The sequence below is a fragment of the Bos javanicus genome, chromosome X, assembly GCF_032452875.1.
Source record: "Bos javanicus breed banteng chromosome X, ARS-OSU_banteng_1.0, whole genome shotgun sequence".
Lineage (NCBI taxonomy): Eukaryota > Metazoa > Chordata > Mammalia > Artiodactyla > Bovidae > Bos > Bos javanicus.
In genome coordinates, this window is record NC_083897.1 from 143,907,240 (window position 1) to 143,928,531 (window position 21,292).

General features: G+C 49.5%; 1 protein-coding gene across 1 annotated transcript in view; it reads right to left on the reverse strand.

Moving 5' to 3' along the window:
- Positions 1-10,247: 10,247 nt before the first annotated feature.
- Positions 10,248-21,292, reverse strand: part of ASMT (acetylserotonin O-methyltransferase) — a 45,436-nt gene continuing 34,391 nt past the window's right edge. The window contains exon 5 of the mRNA XM_061408267.1: positions 10,248-13,413. Within this exon, the coding sequence (XP_061264251.1) occupies positions 13,298-13,413 (116 nt within the window). The 3' untranslated portion in view covers positions 10,248-13,297. The remainder of the gene's footprint in view (positions 13,414-21,292) is intronic.

Below are 21,292 nucleotides of genomic sequence, written 5' to 3' on the forward strand. Positions count from 1 at the left end.
GAATAATTTTTTTTTAAAGGCTGTGGTTGACAGATATCCAGTATGTATAAAATAGTTAACGAGCAAGAACGTACTGAGTTCCCGCACAGTGAACTCCACTCAGTGTCCCGCGGCAGCCTGGATGGGAGGTGAGTTTGGGGCAGAGTGGATACACGCATTTGTATGGCTGAGTCCCTTTGCTGTCCACGTAGGACTATCACAGCATTGTTGACTGGCTATATTCCAATATAAAATAAAAAGTTAAAAAAAAAGAAGCACAAAAATGGCCCAGACCATCAGTAAGCGGCAACCACAGTGGTGATTGCAGGCTGGGTGGGTGTAAGAAGCTTCCACCAGGCTGAGTGGGAGCCATCAACGGACCTGCTGGTCAGCTCTGCTTTCCGTCTAGAACCTGCTACATTCGTGGGTCGTTTCTGTCTGTGGAAAATACAGACAGTAGGGAAAATACTACTCTATTTTGCTGGATCTGGCAGCATTTAAATGAATTTCCTCTTATATTTACAAGAATAATTGACACAGAAGTAGAAAGAAAAAAGTGGTGCTCAGTCGCTTCAGTCATGTCCAACTGTTTTGCGATTCCACGAACTGCAGTCCACCAGGCTCCTCTGTCCATGGGATTCTCCAGGCAAGAACACTGGAGTGGGTTGCCATTCCCTTCTCCAGGGGATCTTCCCGCCCCAGGGATCAAACTGGCATCTCTCCTGTCTCCTGCATTGGCAGGTGGGTTCTTTACCACTGAGCCACCTGGGAAGCCCACCGTCTGCTCCCCCCCCAAAAAATGGTATATCAGTCTCAGTCATCTCAGATGCAACTGTGGGGCGGAATATCACTCCTCGAATTTCCAGCTAATTTGCACCAATACCTCTGAGTTGCTCGAGAGCACGAGAACGTTTTCTGACGCATGTTGGGCTCTGATAACTAGTCATCCAAGCCTCCCTCCGAGGGGTGGTCACCGGTTTGCAAAATACAGGAAGGCCAGCTTCTGTATCCCATAATAAGATGACCTCGTGGGCCATTAAAGCAGAGATGGGTGTGATCTTGCGACCCAGGGGCTTGGCCCCTGCCTGCCCTCTGCAGCGATAGCTTGTGTGACGCGCCGGTAGGACGGAAAGCCCCCCCAGGGCCCAACTCCCCAGCGCCCGCGGCGGACGCACCGTGTGCGCCGTGCTGGGTCCCCGCAGGGAGACGGCAGAGAGGCCCGCCTGCAGGACGCAGAGCAGAGGCAGGTGCAGGAGGCGGCTCTTCGGGCAGTCGCCGCCCCCACCCCCCAACAAGGGCCGCCCCCCAGACCCCTCCCGGCCCCCAACATCTCCTGTTTACCGGAAGGGTCCGCGTGGGGCTGAGGCCCCTGCACACCGTGGGACGCGTCTCAGCTCCGCAGCAGCCCGGAGGGTGCCGACAGGGGCTCGGATGGCCGGGGCAGATACACACACACACACACACGCCACACACACACACACACACACACACATATACACACCATATACAGACACACACATAGACACCACACACACACACACGCCACACACACACATGTATACACACACTCATATACACACCATACACACACATATACACAGTATATACACACACACATATACACACCATACACACACACACACACATCACACACACACACACACATATATACACCGTACACAGACACACACATAGACACCATAGACACAGACACACACAGACACACATATACACAGCATACACACACACACACACACACCATACACACACAGACACCATACAGAGACACACACTCACAGACACACACACGCCACACACACATACATATACACACCACACACACACAAACACACAGACACATACACCACACACACACACCACACACATATACACACCATACACACACACACACACACACACACACACACACACACACACACACCGTGGGATGGGTCTCAGACCTGCAGTAGCCCAAAGGGTGCTGACAGGGGCTCGGATGGCCGGGGCAGACACACACAGACACACACACATATACACACCATACACACATATACACACTATACACACACACATACACCACAGACACACACAGACACACACACAGACACACCATACACACACACACACGCAGCACACGCAGACCATAAACACATACACACATACACACAATACACAATACACATGCCACACATGCACGCCATAAACACACACACACGCCACACACTCACACCATATACACATACACACACAACACACACTCCACAAAAATACACGCATACACAATACACGCACCACAGAAATGCCCACATACCACACACACACACACGCCACACACACACGTCGTATACACCCACAAACACTGCACACACAACACAGACCACAAATACACACGTGTACTGTGCACCTGTCACACACAGCACACACATGCATACATTCCACACACACACATACACACTGCACACACATCACACACGCAAAGACATGCAACACACAAACACACCACAGACACACACACCTGGGATCTAAAGGTCTCAGCTGCAAAGCCTAGATCTAGCAGCTCTGCTCTGCGGTGAGGTTTTCTAGGGTCACAAAGCTGAGAGAAAACCCTAAGCCTCAGTTAGCTCACCTGCAGCCTTGGAGAGTCGTGGCACACCCATGCTGGAGGGGACCCAAAATTCGACAAGACCACACACCAGAAAGCAACACTTGGAATCTCTGTTTAACATCCATTTGCATACCAGAGTTATATTGGAAATTTTTTTTTTTTTTGAAAAATACAAATGCTCAGGTATTGGTTTTTTTTTTTTTTCCCTTCCAGAACTCCAGATATGTTTCTAATGAGCAGCCATGTTTAAAAACAGCTGGACCGTATGACGATCGTTTACTTGTATCTAGTTTGTTTCATATTTTCTATTTCATATTCAGTGCTCCCATTTCATTTAGTTTGTGTCCTCCGATTCCTCCATCTCTTTTTTTTTTATGTTCTTCTTCAAGGCTTTCTCAAGCACAGAAACCCTTTTGTATACATATATACGTATGTATGTATATATATGTATACATATATACATTTAAATGCTTTTGTATACAGATATAAATAATATGTATAATATATATTTTAGAAAAGTTATGAATTTTTTGACTAAAAATTTAATGACGTTTTGACTCCACTGTTTTGGCTTAGAATGAATAGAATGCTACACTTTTATTTTTAAAAAAAATAGCGATTAGGGTCTTTTGTTTCCCGAATGTTATTGAGAGGACTGTTTCAATATTCACTTTCCTAACAAATCGCTAGCCACAGACGTTAGTTTCTGCAAAAATGCCCAGGTCGGTAACATATGAAAAATGGTCGCCCCTGTGGCACCCTCAGGGAACACTTTGAGGATCCCTCGTGGTGGGGGAGGCATTTTCTTCCATCCACTCTGTTTCTCAACTGGTCTGAGCAGAATGGTTGGGAAACAGCTGTACTGGCTTGACCGAGAAGTTAGTTCACATTTTCCTCTAAGAAGTTAAGTCAAAACCAGAATAAACCTGAGCTGTTGCCTCTTTGTATAAATTTCTCCACTGTTGCTGCCGCTAAGTCGCTTCAGTTGTGTCCAACTCTGTGTGACCCCATAGACGGAAGCCCACCAGGCTCTCTGTCCCTGGGATTCTCCAGGCAAGAATACTGGAGTGGGTTGCCATCTCCTTTTCCAATGCAAAAGTGAAAAGTGAAAGGGAAGTCACTCAGTCGTGTCTGACTCTTTTAGCGACCCCATGGACTGCAACCCACCAGGCTTCCCCATCCCTGGGGTTCTCCAGGCAAGAACACTGGAGTGGGTTGCCATTTCCTTCTCCAATGCATGAAACTGAAAAGTGAAAGTGAAGTCGCTCAGTCGTGTCTGACTCTTAGCGACCGCATGGACTGCAGCCCACCAGGCTCCTCCGTCCATGGGATTTTCCAGGCGAGAGTACCGGAGTGGGTTGCCATTGCCAAAGCATAATTGATTAGGCTGACCATCACACCCAGAAAAGCAATGTGCAAAGAACTGTGGACCCCCAAGGTGCATCTTCTTTGCATTTCTGCACACAGGAGCCGTTTCACCCTGTAAATGCAGAACTGAGAGAAACAGCCCAGGAGAAAGAGAACCGTTGATGGAGGTATTGGCCAGGATAGGCTACCAGAGGCTGCTGTAACACACAGCCCCAGAACCTCAGTGGTTCACATACACGCAGGCTACCTGCCCATCAGTTGGATTCCAGCTCTTTTTAGGACCAGGACCCAGGGTGATGGAGCAGCCCAGACCTGCAACATTGCCAGAATCACAAGGGAGAGAGAACCAGAGCCGTATGGAACCCGGAGGCCAGCTTGTCAACCTTCAGATAGGAAAACAACACAACTCATATCTACCCAAAGCCATGCTCCATGGTGACTGAGCTCAGTTCAGTAGAAACTATGAGCTTCCTCCACTGGAGCAGCCGTATTTGAAAGTGATTACAGAATCTACGATAAGGAGAAGACCAAACAAACAAAAACAAACAGTAATACTGTACTACTCAGTGGATCAGCCAACAGAAAGCAACAGGTGGGAGAGCCTGGGACCAATGAAGCAAATCAAAGAAGGTGTCATCGGAAATTAAATAGCTCTGCACCTCAGTGTTCACTGCAGTGCTATTCACAACAGCCAAGGCGTGGAAGCAACCTAAGTGCCCATCGGCAGAGGAATGGATAAAGAAGATGTGGTACGTACACATGATGGAATACTATGCAGCCATGAAAAATGATTCAATAATGCCGTTCGCAGCAACACAGATGGATCTGGAGATGAGCATACTAGGTGAAGTCACATAGAGAAAGACACGTATCATATGACATCACGAATATGTGGAACCTAAAAAAAAAAAATGCTACAGGGCTTCCCTGGTGGCTCAGGCGTAAAAGGCCAATGCACGAAGACACAGGTCCAGGAAGATCCCACATGCCACGGAAAAACGGCATGTGTCTCCACTCTGGACTCTGCACAGCCTGGAACCTGTGTGCTCTGCGGGAGAAGCCGCTGCAAAGAGAAGCCGACTCACCACACCTAGAGGGTAGCCCCCGCTGACAGCAACCAGAGAAAGCCCTTGCAGCTAGGAAGACCCCGTACAATCGACATCACTTATTTAAAACAGTTTAAAATGGTACCAATGAGCTTATTTACAAAACAGAAAGAGACTCACAGACCTAGAGAACAAACTTACGGTCACGGAAGGGTGACGGTGGTTGCAGGGATAACTTAGGAGAGTCAGGACCGACCCGTAAACGCTACTCTATATAAAACAGAGAACTATCCTAGTTACTGTTGGTTAATAATTAGGTACAGTTCCATATACACACAGGGACGATCGTGTGTGTTGTTCAGGGAACTCTGCTCAGTGCTCTGTGATGATCAATACGCAAAAAGAATTTGGAAAAAAGCGGATATCTGCATGTGGAGAGCTGGACTACTTTGCCGTACACCCAAAACTAACACAGCATTGTCAGTCAACTATACTCCAATAACAATTATTCAAAAATAAATAAAATTCACCTAATAAAATACGGTGCCAATGAACTTGTCTGTGAAGCAGAAAGAGACTCACAGACATACAGAACATGTGTCATTGCCAAGGGGAAATAATGCACTCGGAGTTTGGGCTAGCAGATGAAAACTATTTTATATTGGATGGATAAAGTACAAGGTCCTTCTATATAGCACAGGGAATTATATTCATTATGCAGTGATAAGCCATCACAGAAAAGCATATGAAAAGGAAGGCATGGATCTGTATAACTGAGTCAGTGTGCTGCACAGAATAAATGAACACGACACTGTAAATCCACTATACTTCAGTCATAAACAGCCAAGGGAAAGAAACGAATGGCTTCCCAACCCTCAGCTTTCTAAGGCTGGCTTTGGGCCAGGGCTATGAACATTCAATCCCTGGCTTTTATGGGCTTTGGCGGGGACAAGAGAAACACTCCACTCTGCCCAGGACATAAAATTCAAGGTCATCCACACGTTCTCAAATAATTCCCCACGACACTTCCCCGATTAAAAAAAGCGGTAGTCGCCAAACCCAACCAAAGCCAACGGTACGTATGAAAAAAAAAATCACTCTTCAAAAACCCCATGTGGCCAGAAATTTTAATGGCCTATATTTTAATGCTTTACTACTAAAAATGTCAGGGGAAAATGTGGATGTTTAATTCACCCAGCATTACAGAAATGCCTGGAACTCTTTATAACCTTAGTCGAGAAATCGGTAGCTTGACGACGCCTGCTTGAAACTGACGACTCTTGCTTGAGGTAGAGAGGCTTCCGTGCCAGGGACCACCTGTGGACAGAAACGGAAAATAATTGGGGTTCCAACTGCCAACCGTGCCCCCTAAAATCTCCAACTGAGCTTTGATAGAGCGTTAAAGGAATGCATGACTCCCCTGGGGGCCATCATGACAAAGTACCGCAGACTCAGTGTCTCAAATCATAGACGTTCATGGCCCCAAGTCACGGAGGCTATAACGTGAGACCCAGGTGTGGGCAGGGCTGGCTCCTCCCGAGGCCTCTCTGCTGGGCGTGTGGACGGCCGTCTCCTCCCCGTGTGCTCACGAGCTCGCCCCTGGGTGTGTGTTTCTGGGTCCTCATCCCCTCTTGACATGAGGACCCCAGCCCTTTGGGTCAGGACCCACCCTAGTGACCTCATTTCAGCTTCATCCCCGTCTTCAAAGACCCTCATCTCCAAATGCACTCACATCCTTAGGTCCCTGGGGAGGGGGGTGGGGTCAAAGAATTCCCCAGGACGGTTCGCTGATTGAAAAAGCGAAAGTCGGCAAGCCCAACAGAGACCAACAGTTCCATGACATGAATTTGGTGGGGGTGGGAGGGTTACTATTTAGTCCCAGAAGCCGCACAATGTCAGCACGTCACTTCACAAAACTACAAAATATTCAGAGCTGTTTCTGCCCCTTATGTGGCTCAGATGGTAAAGAACCTGCCTACAATACAGGAGACGTGGGTTCGATCCCTGGGTCAGGAAGATCCCCTGGAGGAGGGCATGGCAACCCCCTCCACTATCCTGGCCTGGAGAATCCCATGGACAGAGGAGCCTGGCGGGGCTGCAGTCCACGGGGTCACAGAGAGTCAGACACGACTGAGCCTGTGGTCCTTGATGACATTCTCTGCCCGTCTCTTTTCTGACATCCAGCATCTTCAGAAGGAATTGAGCGAGACCCTGAGCGTCAGTTTTCAATGACAGCACTGCCTGGGATATTTGCGATGTCAGAGATGGTTCCTGCACCCTTTTAAAAGGGAGACGCCCGCCTCCCCGGGCATGTCTGAAATGATCACAGCCAGCATCTCTGCAGATAACCCATCAGAGCTGCAGACACCCAGGAAAGCACGGCAGAAACCGGGGACTCCGATAGGTTCACACTGTTATGAACAAATATTGAATTTCTCCTCCAGTCGGCTCCATGCATCAGCTCAGCACACGTAGTTCTCCCGAAAACGTAACCGACATAACACAAACCTGTGCAGTGTGAGTCGCTCAGTCGTGTCCAACTCTCTGTGAACCCATGGACTGTAGCCCACCAGGCTCCTCTGTCCATGGGATTCTCCTGGCAGGAATACTGGAGTGGGTTGCCATGCCCTCCTCCAGCAGATCTTCCCAACTCAGGGATCGAACCTGGCTCTCCCGCATTGCAGGCAGATTCTTGACCAGCTGAGTCACTAGGGAAGACTTTATTTTATATATATTATACCTTAAAGTTTATTTTTTTAAATTCCAAATAAAATAAAAACCTATATCTGTGATGATTCCAGGATCTATGTCATCTTCAGGTAGGTGTGTGTTGAGTATCTTTTCCAGACATTGAGACTTTTGTGGCTATTGGTGTAAAGATTGAATTGTAACCTGGATTTCTGGGATGTTATGCTAGTGGAACCTACTGGTGTCGTTTCAGAGGACTCTGAGGAGCTCCGGTACCACGGTTCTCAGCACAGAGAAGGTTGCGTTAGTGGTAAGGAACCGACAGGCAATGAATGCAGGAGACGCCAGTACCATCCCTGGGTCAGGAAGGTCTCCTGGAGGAGGAAATGGCAGCCCACTCCAGTCTTCTTGCCTGGAGAATCCCATGGCCAGAGGAGCCTGGTGGGCAACAGTCCATGGGGTCTCAAAGAGTCGGACACGACTGAGCATAGCAGACATTATACGAGTGAGGATCATAAGGACATCGAGCTAGCGGAGCACTTAGCCTACCCAGGATGCTTTCCTTAAAGCACCATCATTTCTTCAGTGGGGTGGATATAGCCAAAGACACATGTAACACGTCAGCAGATTAAAAGCAAATATAGAGGAAGAAAAAATATAAAATGTCAGCACATATTTAAGAGGGAGCAGATGCAAGAACTTGAAACAATATTTATTTATATTTGCTACAGTCCGTGGGGTCGCAGAGACTCAGACACGACTGAGCAGCGTCTCTTTCTTTCACTTTCTTTCTTTGCATTTAATTTTGTGCTTTTTCACATTTTCTTTATTGGTCTGTAGGTGCTTTTCATATCATGGCATTTTATATATTGTCTTTGTCTATATTTGCATTTAAAACGGTAACACTTTATGTATTATCTTTGCCCACATCTGCACTCACTGTGCTGACACTATACACTCTCTTTATCAACATTTGCATTTAGTCTGATGCTGTCTTATATGTTGGCTCTGTCTACATTTGCATTTAATATGGTGACATTGTATATATTTTTTCTTTTATATTCGCTTTTAATCTGGTGACAGCTTACATATTTTCTCTTATTTGTCTGTATTTCTTTTAATACTGTGGCATTATATAGTCTTTGTCTAAATTTTCATTTAATCTGGGGACATTTTGCACATTTTCTTTGCCTACATTTGCATTCATTATGGTGACACTTCATATATTGTCTTTGTCGAGATTTACATTTAATAGTATGACATTTTATATCCTGTCTATTTGTCTGTGTTTGCATTTCATATGGTGACATTTTATGTACTTTTTTCTACATTTGCTTTGAATGGGGTAATATTTTACATATTTTCTTTTTATGTCTCTATTTGCTTTCAATATTATGGCATTTTATATATTGTCTTCATTTGTCTATATTTGCAAGTCATATGGTGACATTTTACATAGCTTCTTTGTGTGTATTTGCATTTAATGTGCTGACATTTTCTATATTTTCTTCCTCAATATTTGCTTTTAATCTCCAGACACGTTACATATTTCTTTGTCTACATTTGCTTTTAATAGGGTGACACATACTCGCCTCGTCCGTGACAATTGCATTTACTTTTATATCAACACACTACAAATGTATGTTTTAAAAATCTGTAAATAGTTCAAAGCAACACGTCGCTCTCTTTTTTAATTCTTAGAGAAATGAGATTATAATCTTCCTTTCTGACCCCCCTACTCCCCTCCCCACCCCCCAAAATACTAAAAGTTCCTTCTCTGAAAGAAACTTATTCAAGCCTCTCTGGCTAGAAATGAGGAGAAAGGACTATTGTGTGAAGAATTTCCATCTGAAGCGGAATGCAGATGAAGGCATCCCTCCCTTGCAGAAGGCAGAAGGCGGCTTCCTCCCTTTCTCTGGGAAGAAGACTTGGAATGTCCAGGGGCCTTCAAGTGCGGGTTGGAGGTGGGTGTGTTGTGTTAAGTCGCTCAGTCTTATCTCTTTGTGACTGGAGGACTGTAGCCCCCCAGGCTCCTCTGTCCCTGGGATTCCTCAGGCAAGAATACTGGAGTGAGTTGCCATTTCCTCCTCCAAGGGATCTTCCCAACCCAGGGACGGAACCCACATCTCCTGCACTGGAGGCCGACTCTTTACCATCTGAGCCACCAGGGATGCCCAGCTAGGGGTGGGTGTTCCCCATGAATCCAGGAATTGCAGTGCTGCGGTCTGCAAAGTGCAAGGTCATCCCCGAGGGTCCCAGCTCCTGCTCCAGGGCATCAGCAAACAAAATCCATCGGGCAAATTGCAGGAATCTTTCCCCAGAGGGAGGGACGTGGACTCTTGAGTTGGCCAAACAGATGGAGGAGCCCAGAGCCAGACAGGCATCAGCTTGAGTTCAAGGTTGCAAATTTACAATCAGCCACCCTTCCACCTGCCTGCAATGCAGGAGACCTAACTAAGATCCCTGGGTGGGGAAGATCCCCTGGAGGAGGGCATGGCAACCCACTCCAGTATTCCTGCCTGGAGAATCCCATGGACAGAAGAGCCCACTCCAGTATTCCTGCCTGGAGAATCCCATGGACAGAGGAGCCTGGTGGGGCTACAGTCCACAGGGTCACAAAGAGTCAGACAGGATGGAGTGAATTACAATTTCACATTTTTCCACTTGCATGTCTTGAGATGAGAGATAGGTGGGCTGCAGCTGAGGACTTTGCAACCAACCAAAAACAGGGTGGTTAGCCAGTCTTTTTCTCTTCCCTCAAGGGAATGATCAAGGCAGGGACAAGGAAGGGGAAAAAGCCTGTCTGATAAGGGAGACACCACACCTACGCAGAAAGGCTCCTTGCAGTCAAAAGTCAGAGCATAATCCCAGACCATAATGAGTCCTGCTCCTCCCAGAAGCCTTCCCTTCAAGATACAGGTACGCTAGGGTGTGCGTGCACCCTCCAGGGGAGGCTCCTGAGACAAATTAACCGCGGGTGGCGGGGATTGTGGGCAGGAGGAGAAGGGGACGACAGAGGATGAGATGGCTGGATGGCATCACTGACTCAGTGGACGTGAGTTTGAGCAAACTCCGGGAGACGGTGATGGACAGGGAGGCCTGGCGTGCTGAAGGCCATGGGGTTGCAGAGAATCAGACACGACTGAGTGAACTACAACAAGGAAGTTATCTGAGAGGTGGTCCCCAGCAGCTTGTTTTTTTCCGAGAGAGGTGGGCGTCCCTGGTGGCTCAGATGGTAAAGAATCTGCCTGCCAATGCAAGAGATACGGGTTCCGTTCCTGAGTCAGAAAGATCTCCCGGCCATAGGAATGCATTCCATAGCAACCCACTCCAGTATTCTTGCCTGGAGAATCCCACGGGCAGAGGAGACTGGTGGGCTACAGTCCATGGGGTCGCAAAGAGTCTGACACGACTGAGCGACTAAACGGCAGAAACTACTATACTCTATGCTGTTTCTGTTAATATATCATGTTACTCTCAATTCCTCTGGCCTCCAGATCAAGTAACCCTTCAGATTTCAAGACACCAGCCGGGTGCCCGGCCACGTAATTCAGTCCAGACACGACCGTGAAGGGACGAGCTGAACCCACAGGGTAAGGGCTCGGCCTGACAAAACAGCGCCCACCTCAGACACCCATGAAGAGTCCCAGGAATATACCCACGAATGCCCCCATGCTTCCGATCAATGGGGTAGAAACGGGAGGTTCCACGACCCCGTTTTCTGGGACCCCTAACGTGCCAGAGGGGCGTACAGAACTTACACAGGCAGCGTCCTCACGGGATTTCAGAAATGGAATATTTCCTTCCGAGTCAGTAAACAAAGGCTGTCAGAGTCATCGGCGATGCGAGCTTTCACGGATGGTGAGCCGGTGAGCCCAGAGGGAGCTCAGGAAGGGAAGGGAGACCTGTCATCTAGCGGCCATCTGACCGCAGCCAGCTCCCCACAGAGAGCCCTGGGGAAGCTCAGGTGGCGAACACACGGGGTGTTGACGGCAGACACCTAGATGCGTGTGAAAGGAGTGATTCAGAGAATCCAGACTCTTGCCTCGTCCCATACACAGACAGGCACTGCGCTCCGTAACTCGGGACATCGCTTTCTTTAACTCACACTCATCTTTTGACGTTCGGACGACCTGGTCTTTGTTTGCAGAGCCTCTATGATAACCTGTCTTATCCTCTGACTTGACTGGCTTTGACCGTGGGCTTGAAGCCCTAAAAATTCCCCCACTGAATAAAACACAGCTCTCAAATTCTCAGTTCAGTTCAGTCGCTCAGTCGTGTCTGGCTCTTTGGACCCCGTGGACTGCAGCTCGCCAGGCCTCCCTGTGCATCACCAGCTCCCGGAGCTTGCTCAAACTCATGTCCATCAAGTCGGTGATGCCATCCAACCATCTCATCCTCTGTCGTCCCCTTCTCCTCCTGCCCTCAATCTTTCCCAGCATCAGGGTCTTTTCCAATGAGTCAGGTCTTTGCATCAGGTGGCCAAAGTACTGGAGTTTCAGCTTCAGGCCTTCCAAGGAATATTCAGGACTGATTTCCTTTAGGATGGACCGCTTTGACCACAAGGCACGTGGGATGTTAATTCCCCAACCAGGGATCGAACCAGCATCCCTTGCCTTGTAAGGCAGCGTCTTTTCTTAAAAGAACTTTTTTTTAAGTATTTCTTTATTTGATTGTGTCAGGACGTAGCTGCTCCACAGCACGTGGGATCTTAGTCCCCCAACCAGGAATCGATCCCACATCCCCGGCTTTGCAAGGCAGAGTCTTAACCACTCGACCACAAGGGAGGTCCCCAATGCTTCTCTGTCTGTGGGAAGATGCAACAGAGTCTGTGCTTATCTGGAGCCGGCATCCTTTTCTCTCCCTTCCTGAATCCCTCGGGGTCACTGTTGGGGCAAGAGGGCTGAAGGCTTCAGCACCGTTTGTCTATTGATAGTTAGCAGTGAATGGAAAGTGTCTCCTGCCAAGTCAACAAAGGACACTGCAGCTGTCGGTCAAGCTATGAACCACTTCCTTCAGGCAGGAAGGACAGCCCTGGGGGAGTAAACAGGACGCCTGCTTTTCGTCACTTTGCTGACAAAGGTCCGTCTGGTCAAAGCTATGGTTTTTCCACTGGTCATCTATGGATGTGAGAGTTGGGCTGTAAAGAAAGCTGAGCGCCGAAGAATTGATGCTTTTGAACTGTGGTGTTGGAGAAGACTCTTGAGAGTCCCTTGGACTGCAAGAAGATCCAACCAGTCCATCCTAAAGGAAATCAGTCCTGAATATTCATTGGAAGGACTGATGCTGAAGCTCCAATCGTTTGGCCACCTCGTGCGAGGAACTGACTCATTGGAAAAGACCCCGATGCTGGGAAAGATCAAAGGTGGGAGGAGAAGGGGACGACAGAGGATGAGACGGTTGGATGGCATCACCGACTCGATGGACGTGAGTTTAGGTAAACTCCGGGAGTTGGTGATGGACAGGGAGGCCTGGCATGCTGCAGTCACTGAGGTTTGCAGAGTCAGACACGACTTGGCAACTGAAGATCAACGATACAAAGGAAAGCTGTGATATCGTTACCTGGAGACGCCTGGTTTCTTTCATTAACAGGAATCTTTCAGTGTTCCCACTACCTGGTTTTTGTTGCAAAAACTCCTCCACGACCTGCCGCTCTCCCATCTCTTCGCAGCGGCCCCTCACAGCGATCTGACAGGCTGCCTTCTGGGCTTAATTCCTCAGTTTTCTCTGCCAAATAAAACACGATTCAACATATAGGTTGTGCATTTTCTTTTAACTGCTATATTCTTTTTATTTTTTAAAAAAAGTTTTATTTTATACTGGAGAATACCCCTGTGGCTCAGACAGTAAAGAATCTGCCTGCAGTGAGGGAGACCTGGGTTCCATCCCTGGGTTGGGAAGATTCCCCTGGAGGAGGGCATAGCAATCAACTCCAGTATTCTGGCCTGGAGAATCCCACGGACAGAGGAGCCTGGCGGGCTACCATCCACACAGCATGGAGTCACAAAGTCTCAGCCACAACTGAGCGACTAACACTTTCTTAGGGACGATTAACAATGCTGTGATAGTTTCAGCTGGACATAAGTTGTTGCTAGTTGCTCAGTTGTGTCTGACTCTTTGCGACCCCATGGACTGTAGCCCGCCAGGCTCCTCTGTCCATGGGATTCTCCAGGCAAGAACACTGGAGTGGGTTTCCAGTCCCTTCTCCAGGGGATCTTCCAGACTCAGGAATCGAAACCAGGTCTCCTTCATTGTCGGCAGATTCTTTACCATCTGCGCCACCAGGAAAGCCTACGTTGTGCATTCTCTTAATTGTTAAGCTCATTTTTTGCGGAACCATATAGCAAGGTCACAGGACAAAAATCTCTGGAACGGACCAAGCCCCATAGCAACTGTTGCCATGAGACTCCAGATGTAAACCAGCCAGTTCCCTGACCCCGTATTAGGTAAAATACCCACCCTAGCGTCCAGCCTAGATAGCACCCTAACCACTCAGCTCATGCCATGCTGCTGGCAGGAAATGTCTCTGTCTTGAGGCTATAAAAATCGGCTGGTAGCCTGCGAAAGGGTTTGGCTCTCTCTTGAGCCAGCCCCCTGTTCTAACAGCATCTTCCACTCTAATAAACTTAATTCTTCTTAAGCCTCATGTCTGGAAATTCTTTTCCAACCCGCACACAGATCCTGACAATTTCATTCTTTAAAAACTTTTTATTTTATACTAGAACAGAGCCGATTAACAATGGTGGGACAGTTTCCTGTCGACATAGGTTGTGTGTTTTTTTTTCCCGACAATATAAGTGACCTTTTCAGTCCACAGTCCTGCAGGCATGACTGATGAAATCAGTAGCCAAGGGGGGATGAAACCAGTCCAGCCTAAGGGAAATGAGTCCTGAATATTCACTGGAAGGACTGATGCTGAAGCTGAAGCTCCAATACTCTGGCCACCTGAAGCAAAGAACTGACTCATTGGCAAATACCCTGATGCTGGGAAAGACTGAAGGCAGGAGGAGAAGGGGACGACAGAGGACGGGATGGCTGGATGGCATACCCGACTCAATGGACATGGGTTTGGGTGGACTCTGGGAGCTGGTGATGGACAGGGAGGCCTGGCGTGCTGCAGTCCATGGGGTCGCAAAGAGGCGGACACGACTGAGCGACTGAAATGGGAAATGGGCAGAGACAAAATGCACTTCTCCTTATGTCCCTGGAGTGGGGAGGGGGTCCGTAGCTCCTCTGGGGGCTTCTGGGACATGCCCAGAACTTTCCCCCTTCAGAAAGAAGAAGAATCAGAGTCCTTCAGTCTTACCCTCCTGGCTCCTCGTTTGTTCACGTGATGCTGTGATATCCAGACTCCTGCTTGACCGCTCAGAGGACCGCAGGAAATAAGTGTCTCAGGCAGTTTCGGGACACACGCCGGGCAGTGACTCCTCCTAACTGAGTCCCTGTCCTTTGGAAGAAAGCTCAGTCTTGTAAACGACGGCTGTGTGAAATGGAGTATCTCCGGTCACATCAATAAACACGGATGCAAAGGCCAACGGCGACTTCAAAGCCTCCAAATGTGAATGTGTTTGTCCCTCGGTTGTGTCCGACTCTCTGTGACCCCGTGGACTGCAGCCCGCCAGGCTCCTCTGTCCATGGGATTCTCCAGGCAAGGATACTGGAGTGGGTTCCCATGCCCTCCCTCCAGGGGATCTTCCCCACCCAGGGACTGAAACTGGGTCTCCCGAGTTGCAGGCAGATTCTTTACCATCTGAGCCACTGAGGAAGGCGTGGACTATCGGGCATTCTTTACAATCATCTCTTGATGTTCACAATACCTGTCTTTTGTTGCAAAATTTCTGTATAACCTGGCTCTTCCCCTCGCCTCCTCTTCCCTCACGGTCAGTTGAAATACTGCCTCCCAGGCTTGGGAGTCCAAAAAATTCCCCCGCCCCTGCCTGAATAAAACCTAACTGTCAACTTTTAGGCTGTGAATAACACGCTTCTCCTCGAGGAACCACAGCAGGCACCCCCCCAGATCCTGTATCGGGCACTTCCATCACCTGGGATCTTCACCAAGGACAGTCCCCCACCCTCTGCCAAACTGTAACACACGGATGCTTGTGCGGTTCCACGAAATTCAGAGCCTCGGAGGCCTGGGGTCCTAAGAATGGAGAGCGGAGGAGGCAATTCAAGTGAATACGGCGGAACGCGGCGTGGCGAGGACAAAGAGGAGAGAGACGGGATGCGAAGGAGCGCGCTGAGAAGGCAAAACAGTTCAGGAACCCACGTCTCAGGAAGAAAAAAAAAATCAGAAAGTGGTGCAAACGGAAAACTAGCATTATTTCAGTTTTGAAGACTCCATCATTAACTCGATCAAAATTGAGAGAGCTGACCATATCATCCTGCAGTCCCACTCCTGAGCGCATAAACGGTGAAATCCAGCATCTGAAAAGATAAGGGACCCATGTGTTCACCGCAGCACAGCTTACAAGAGCCAGGACGTGGAAGCAAGCTAGACGTCCATCGGCAGATGAGGGGATGAAGAAGATGTGCGGCATATATACGGCGGAATATTATGCAGCCGTAAAAAAGAGTGAAATAATGCCATTTGAAGTCAGAGAAAGAGAAATAGCACATGACATCCCTTATATGTGGACTCTAAGAAGAAATGTTACAAATGGACTTACAAAACAGAAAGAGACTCACAGACTTAGAAAATTAACTTACTGCCATGGGAGATGGATAGTTAGGGAGTCTGGGATGGACATGGACACACTGCTGTATTTAACACGGAGAGCCAGCAAGGACCTGCTGGACAGCACAGGGAACTCTGCTCAATACTCTGTAATAACCTTATGGTTCCCAGGGGGGCTTCAAGAATCGGGCCAAGTGCCCCCCCGGGGGTGAATGCCCCTGTCCACGTGTTCTCCTCAGGGGTGCTCCCAGTATCTGCAGCCTCTTGAGAAGGGATGCACTATGCACTCCGGGATTCTTGGGCTTCCCCGGTGGCTCAGCTGGTAAAGAATCTGCGTGCAATGCAGCAGCAGTGCATGGTTACTGAGGTTTGTTTTTTTTTTTTTTTTTTAATATTTATGTATTCGCTGCACAGGACATGGTTGCAGCATGTGGGATCCCCTTCCATACCTAGGGATGGAACCTGCCCCACTTCCCTGGCGGTGCAGAGTCTTAGCCACGGGACCCCCAGGGCAGTCCCGATGCTTAAAGTTTTCATTCACGATCCCAGGGTTCTGTTCAGACCCAGGGATTGGAGCAACGTATAATCACCCCTAAATCAGGCATTATGGCACAGGAGTCCCTGGTCACTGAGAGATCAGTGAGGTCAGAGAGGTCACTGCTGTCACTGAGAGAGCGACTTGGGGAACACAGCCATGTGGGAAGCTCACGGATGCATGAAAAATACAGACGTACAGATGCAGTGATAAATACGGACACACGGAAAGAGGAATAAATATAGACGCTCCCGGGCGTATAAACGCAGACACACGAGAAACACGGACGCAATAATAAATACAGAGACACAGATCAATGTGCACAGACGCACACAGAGGCAGGAAAAACACAGACGTACAGACGCGGTCATAAATACGGACACAGAGAAACAGGAAGAGATATAGACGCTCCCGGGCGTATAACTGCAGACCCACACAGACGCCTGAGAAACACAGAGATACGAGAAACACACACATATAAACACGGACTCACGGAGACAGGAAGAAATACACACACACAGACATATAAATGCAGAGCCAGGGCTTCCCTGGTGGCTCCGTGGGAAAGAATCCGCCTGCCGACGCTGGAGACGCGGGTTCCATCCCTGGTCCGGGAATATCCCACATGCGGGGAAACAGCCAAGCCTGTGCACCACGGCTGTGGAGCCTGGGATCCATGACCAGAGAAGTCACCACACTCTAAATGCACACGCTGAGATTCATGAAAAGAGGTGGATGCAGACCTCTAAACGCACACACACAGGTGCGTGGTAAACGGGACACACGCAGAGCTTTAGACAGAGACGCCCAGATGCAGTGATGAATGCAGACGCCGAGACAGATACACACACACACACACACACACACACACACAGACCAACAAAAACCTGGACACACACACACAGCCTCAGGGACCATCCCCCTTCACAGCCTTCCACAGCAAAGTGGGGGGCTCCATCCTTCCAACGCACTGCTCCCCAAGCTTTTAGGTACCAGGAACCGCTTTCACAGAAGACAATTTTTCACGGAGCGATGCGGGGAGAGGATGGTTTCAGGTTGATTCAGCGCATCGCGTTGATCAAGCACGTCATTTCTATTATTCTCACGCCAGCTGCAACCTCAGACCGTCAGGCACCGGATCCCAGACGCTGGGGGTCCCCTGTCTCGAGGAGATGAGTGTCCTCCAAGGCACCCGGACTCTGCCTGTGGTCTGGGGTGAGCTGCAGGTGACCGAGGCACTCAGCATCTTCCACCACCACCACGGCGACTTCCTCACCCAGGGAAGACAACCTCTCTCTCTATTTCCCGCCATCCCAGGAACCATGAGGGCGCCGTGGTGCTCAGCCGTGTCTGCAGGAAGCCAAGCTCAGGTGCCAGCCAGAAAACACGACCCGATCCCTTCGAGGCTGAGCAAACTCCAGGCAACGCCAGCATACGTATGGAAGGACAAGGCAGACGGGCACGCGTCCCAAGACGCCCTCATGACTGTCTTATGGTCGCAGACACACAGAACGCAACTGCAAGAAGGGGTGTGTGCTGTGCTCAGTCGCTCAGTCGTGTCTGGCTCTTTACGACCCCGTGGACTGCGTTGCCCGCCCAGGCTCCTCTGCCCACGGGATTCTCCAGGCAAGAATACCGGAGTGGTTTGCCATGCCCTCCTCCAGGGGAATCTTCCCCACCCAGGGATCGATTGAACCCAGGTCTCCCGCATTGCAGGTGGATTCTGTACCATCTGAGCCACATGGGACACCCATCTGGTCTGAAATCTTCCCTGCTAGTCCCAGGATCAGCACCTCAGTATGCCTCCAACCTTTTCCTCAACTCCTCAAACGCACAAAAGTCAACACGTCCAGACCTTGGTGCTAACAACATGCCTCTTTTTTCTCCCCTGGGATCCGGGTGCCCCTAATTCTGAAATGGCAACTCTTTGTACACATCAGCCTGGGTCATGAGCCAGCCAGAAAACACGACCCGATCTCTTTGAGGCTGAGCAAACTCCAGGCAACGCCAGCATACATATGGAAGGACAAGGCAGACGGGCACGCGTCCCAAGACGCCCTCACGACCGTGGTTAAGGCGGCCCGCATCCAGAGGCTGTCTCTCAAAGGCAGAGCCCCCGAGAGCTGGGGAGCTTGGTCAGTCCACCCCGGATGGCCTTCACCCAAAACAACTCTGATGTCCGCGTTTTACGGGAACCGCTGGCCGCTGACAAAGTGAGAGGGTCTCGCCCGTGCTAGATAAAAGGTGTCCTCCTTCACAAGGAGGACCAAGGCTTTCAGGAGGAAACTTTCCACGTGTGTTAAGGCACTTACCGCAGGTCAAGTGTGCATGTTCACCCAAATAAAATATATATCACATGCGGCCTGGAGGAGGCTGTTGTCAACGGAATTGTCTCTCCCCACCCCAAAGTGTTAGGTGCTAGCCTGAACTTCAGAACGGGACCTTCTCTGGAAACTAGGTCTCTGCAGGTGTGATGAAATGATGGGTCTGAGATGAGGTCCTCCTGGGTGGGGGTGGCCCTAAACCCAAGACACGGACACAGAGGAGAAGCCATGTGGAGACGGAGGCAGAGACGGGAGGGAGGCGGCCACCAGCCCAGGGATGAACGCCCAGAGCCTTCAGAAGCCGGAAGAGGCGGGAAGGACCCTCCCTTGGAGCCTCTGCAGGGAGCCCAGCCCTGGGACCCCCTGACCTCCGACATCTGGTCTCCAGGACTCAGGGAAGATATACATCCTCCCTGTCTGTGGTTTTAAACCACCTGATCTGTGGTCACTTATAACAACTTATTGTAACCTTTTATAATACAGTTCTTCCCGAAGGCTCAACAGGTAAAGAATCTGTCTGCAATGGAGGAGACACGGGAGACCCATGTTCGATCCCTGGGTGGGGAAGATCCCCTGGAGGCGGAAATGGCAACCCACTGCAGTATTCTGCCCTGGAGAATCCCATGGACTGTATATGCCATGGGGGTCACAAAGAGTCAGACACGGCTGGGCAGCGTTCACTTTCTAAGCGTGTTCATTACGTCAGGAACCACTCATCACCGCGTGCGCCTTCACCGGCCGCTGGACAGGTGAGGTAATTTGAGCTTTTTTTTCTAACAGCCACGAGAGCCACGGCGGTGGGAGATGGTTAACAAGTACAGACAGGATCTAACTGGTGTTCTAGAGAATTCTGACGAGAGAGAGGAACTCCGCTTACAGGAAAAAACAGCAAGAGCAGGGAGTTCAGCCAGCAGGAGGTGTTTGTTCTAAACACGTGAAAAAAAATTTTTTTTAGTAGTTAAAGGAAAACTGTCTCTCTGCTCAAAGCTCTTCCGACACCCAAAGGGTGGCTTTTCCACACCGAGCAATGGCCCAGTTCTCTTCGGACACCTTCTGGGCGCCCTAGATATGAGCTGACTTAGTGCAGACCCCACGGGGGTAAACGGCTTAGCCCCACTTCAACTCCAACCGCAAGGAGTGGGTCCCCAGGTCACTCACTTCTGTCCAACGTGGCTCCAACCTGAAGGCAGGAGGAGAAGGGGACGGCAGAGGAGGGGATGGTTGGATGGCATCACCCACTCAATGGACGTGAGTCTGGGTAGATTCCAGGAGTTGGCGATGGACAGGGAGGCCTGGCGTGCTGCAGTCCACGGGGTTGCAGAGAGTCGGACACGACTGAGTGACTGAACTTAACTGAACAACGGCTCATGCCTGCAAGGGGAGCAGGACAGTTGTGCCTGGCTGGTTCAGCCACAAATGCAGGATTTTCTTCCCACTAAACAACAAAAAAAACCCGGTTCCTTCTGCTTTTCCCACTACAAAACGGCACCTGCCTTCCACCTCGACAAGGATTAAATCAGCTGCTGCTGCAGCTGCAGACCTTCGACACCCCCCGAAAGGAGCTCAGGGTGGAGAGCAGACATCAGGCATGTGCACTCTGGGAAAGACTGGTGGGACAGGTCTTCACATAGATATTTTCAGGAGCCGATGTTATGAAGCCAGCTCTTGCATCTTGTCATATCTGGAAAGCGCTAAATCTCTTCATGGGGAGATGACATCAACTCCTGGTGACTAACAGAAGACTCTTTGCAAAGAGAAATGTTTGCGTGAACTCCCGCTTCACCAGAATCACATCGACACTGACCATCACCTCTTTGGAGCAACTTCTCAGAGCCATCTGAGGGGCTCTCTCCCAGGATGTGCTCCTCATTTAGGCCCCAAATAACACGTAACTCCAAAGTCTCAGGTTGTGCAATCTTTCTTAAGTCGACGCTTTGTCCTGGGATGTTTCTGGAGCCTAGCCCAAATCTGTAGGCAAGACTAACATGAACACAATAGAAACCTCTTATGTCCCCTGACCAGATAATCCCGAATACGTCATCTGCAGATCCTTCAATTAATAACATTGGC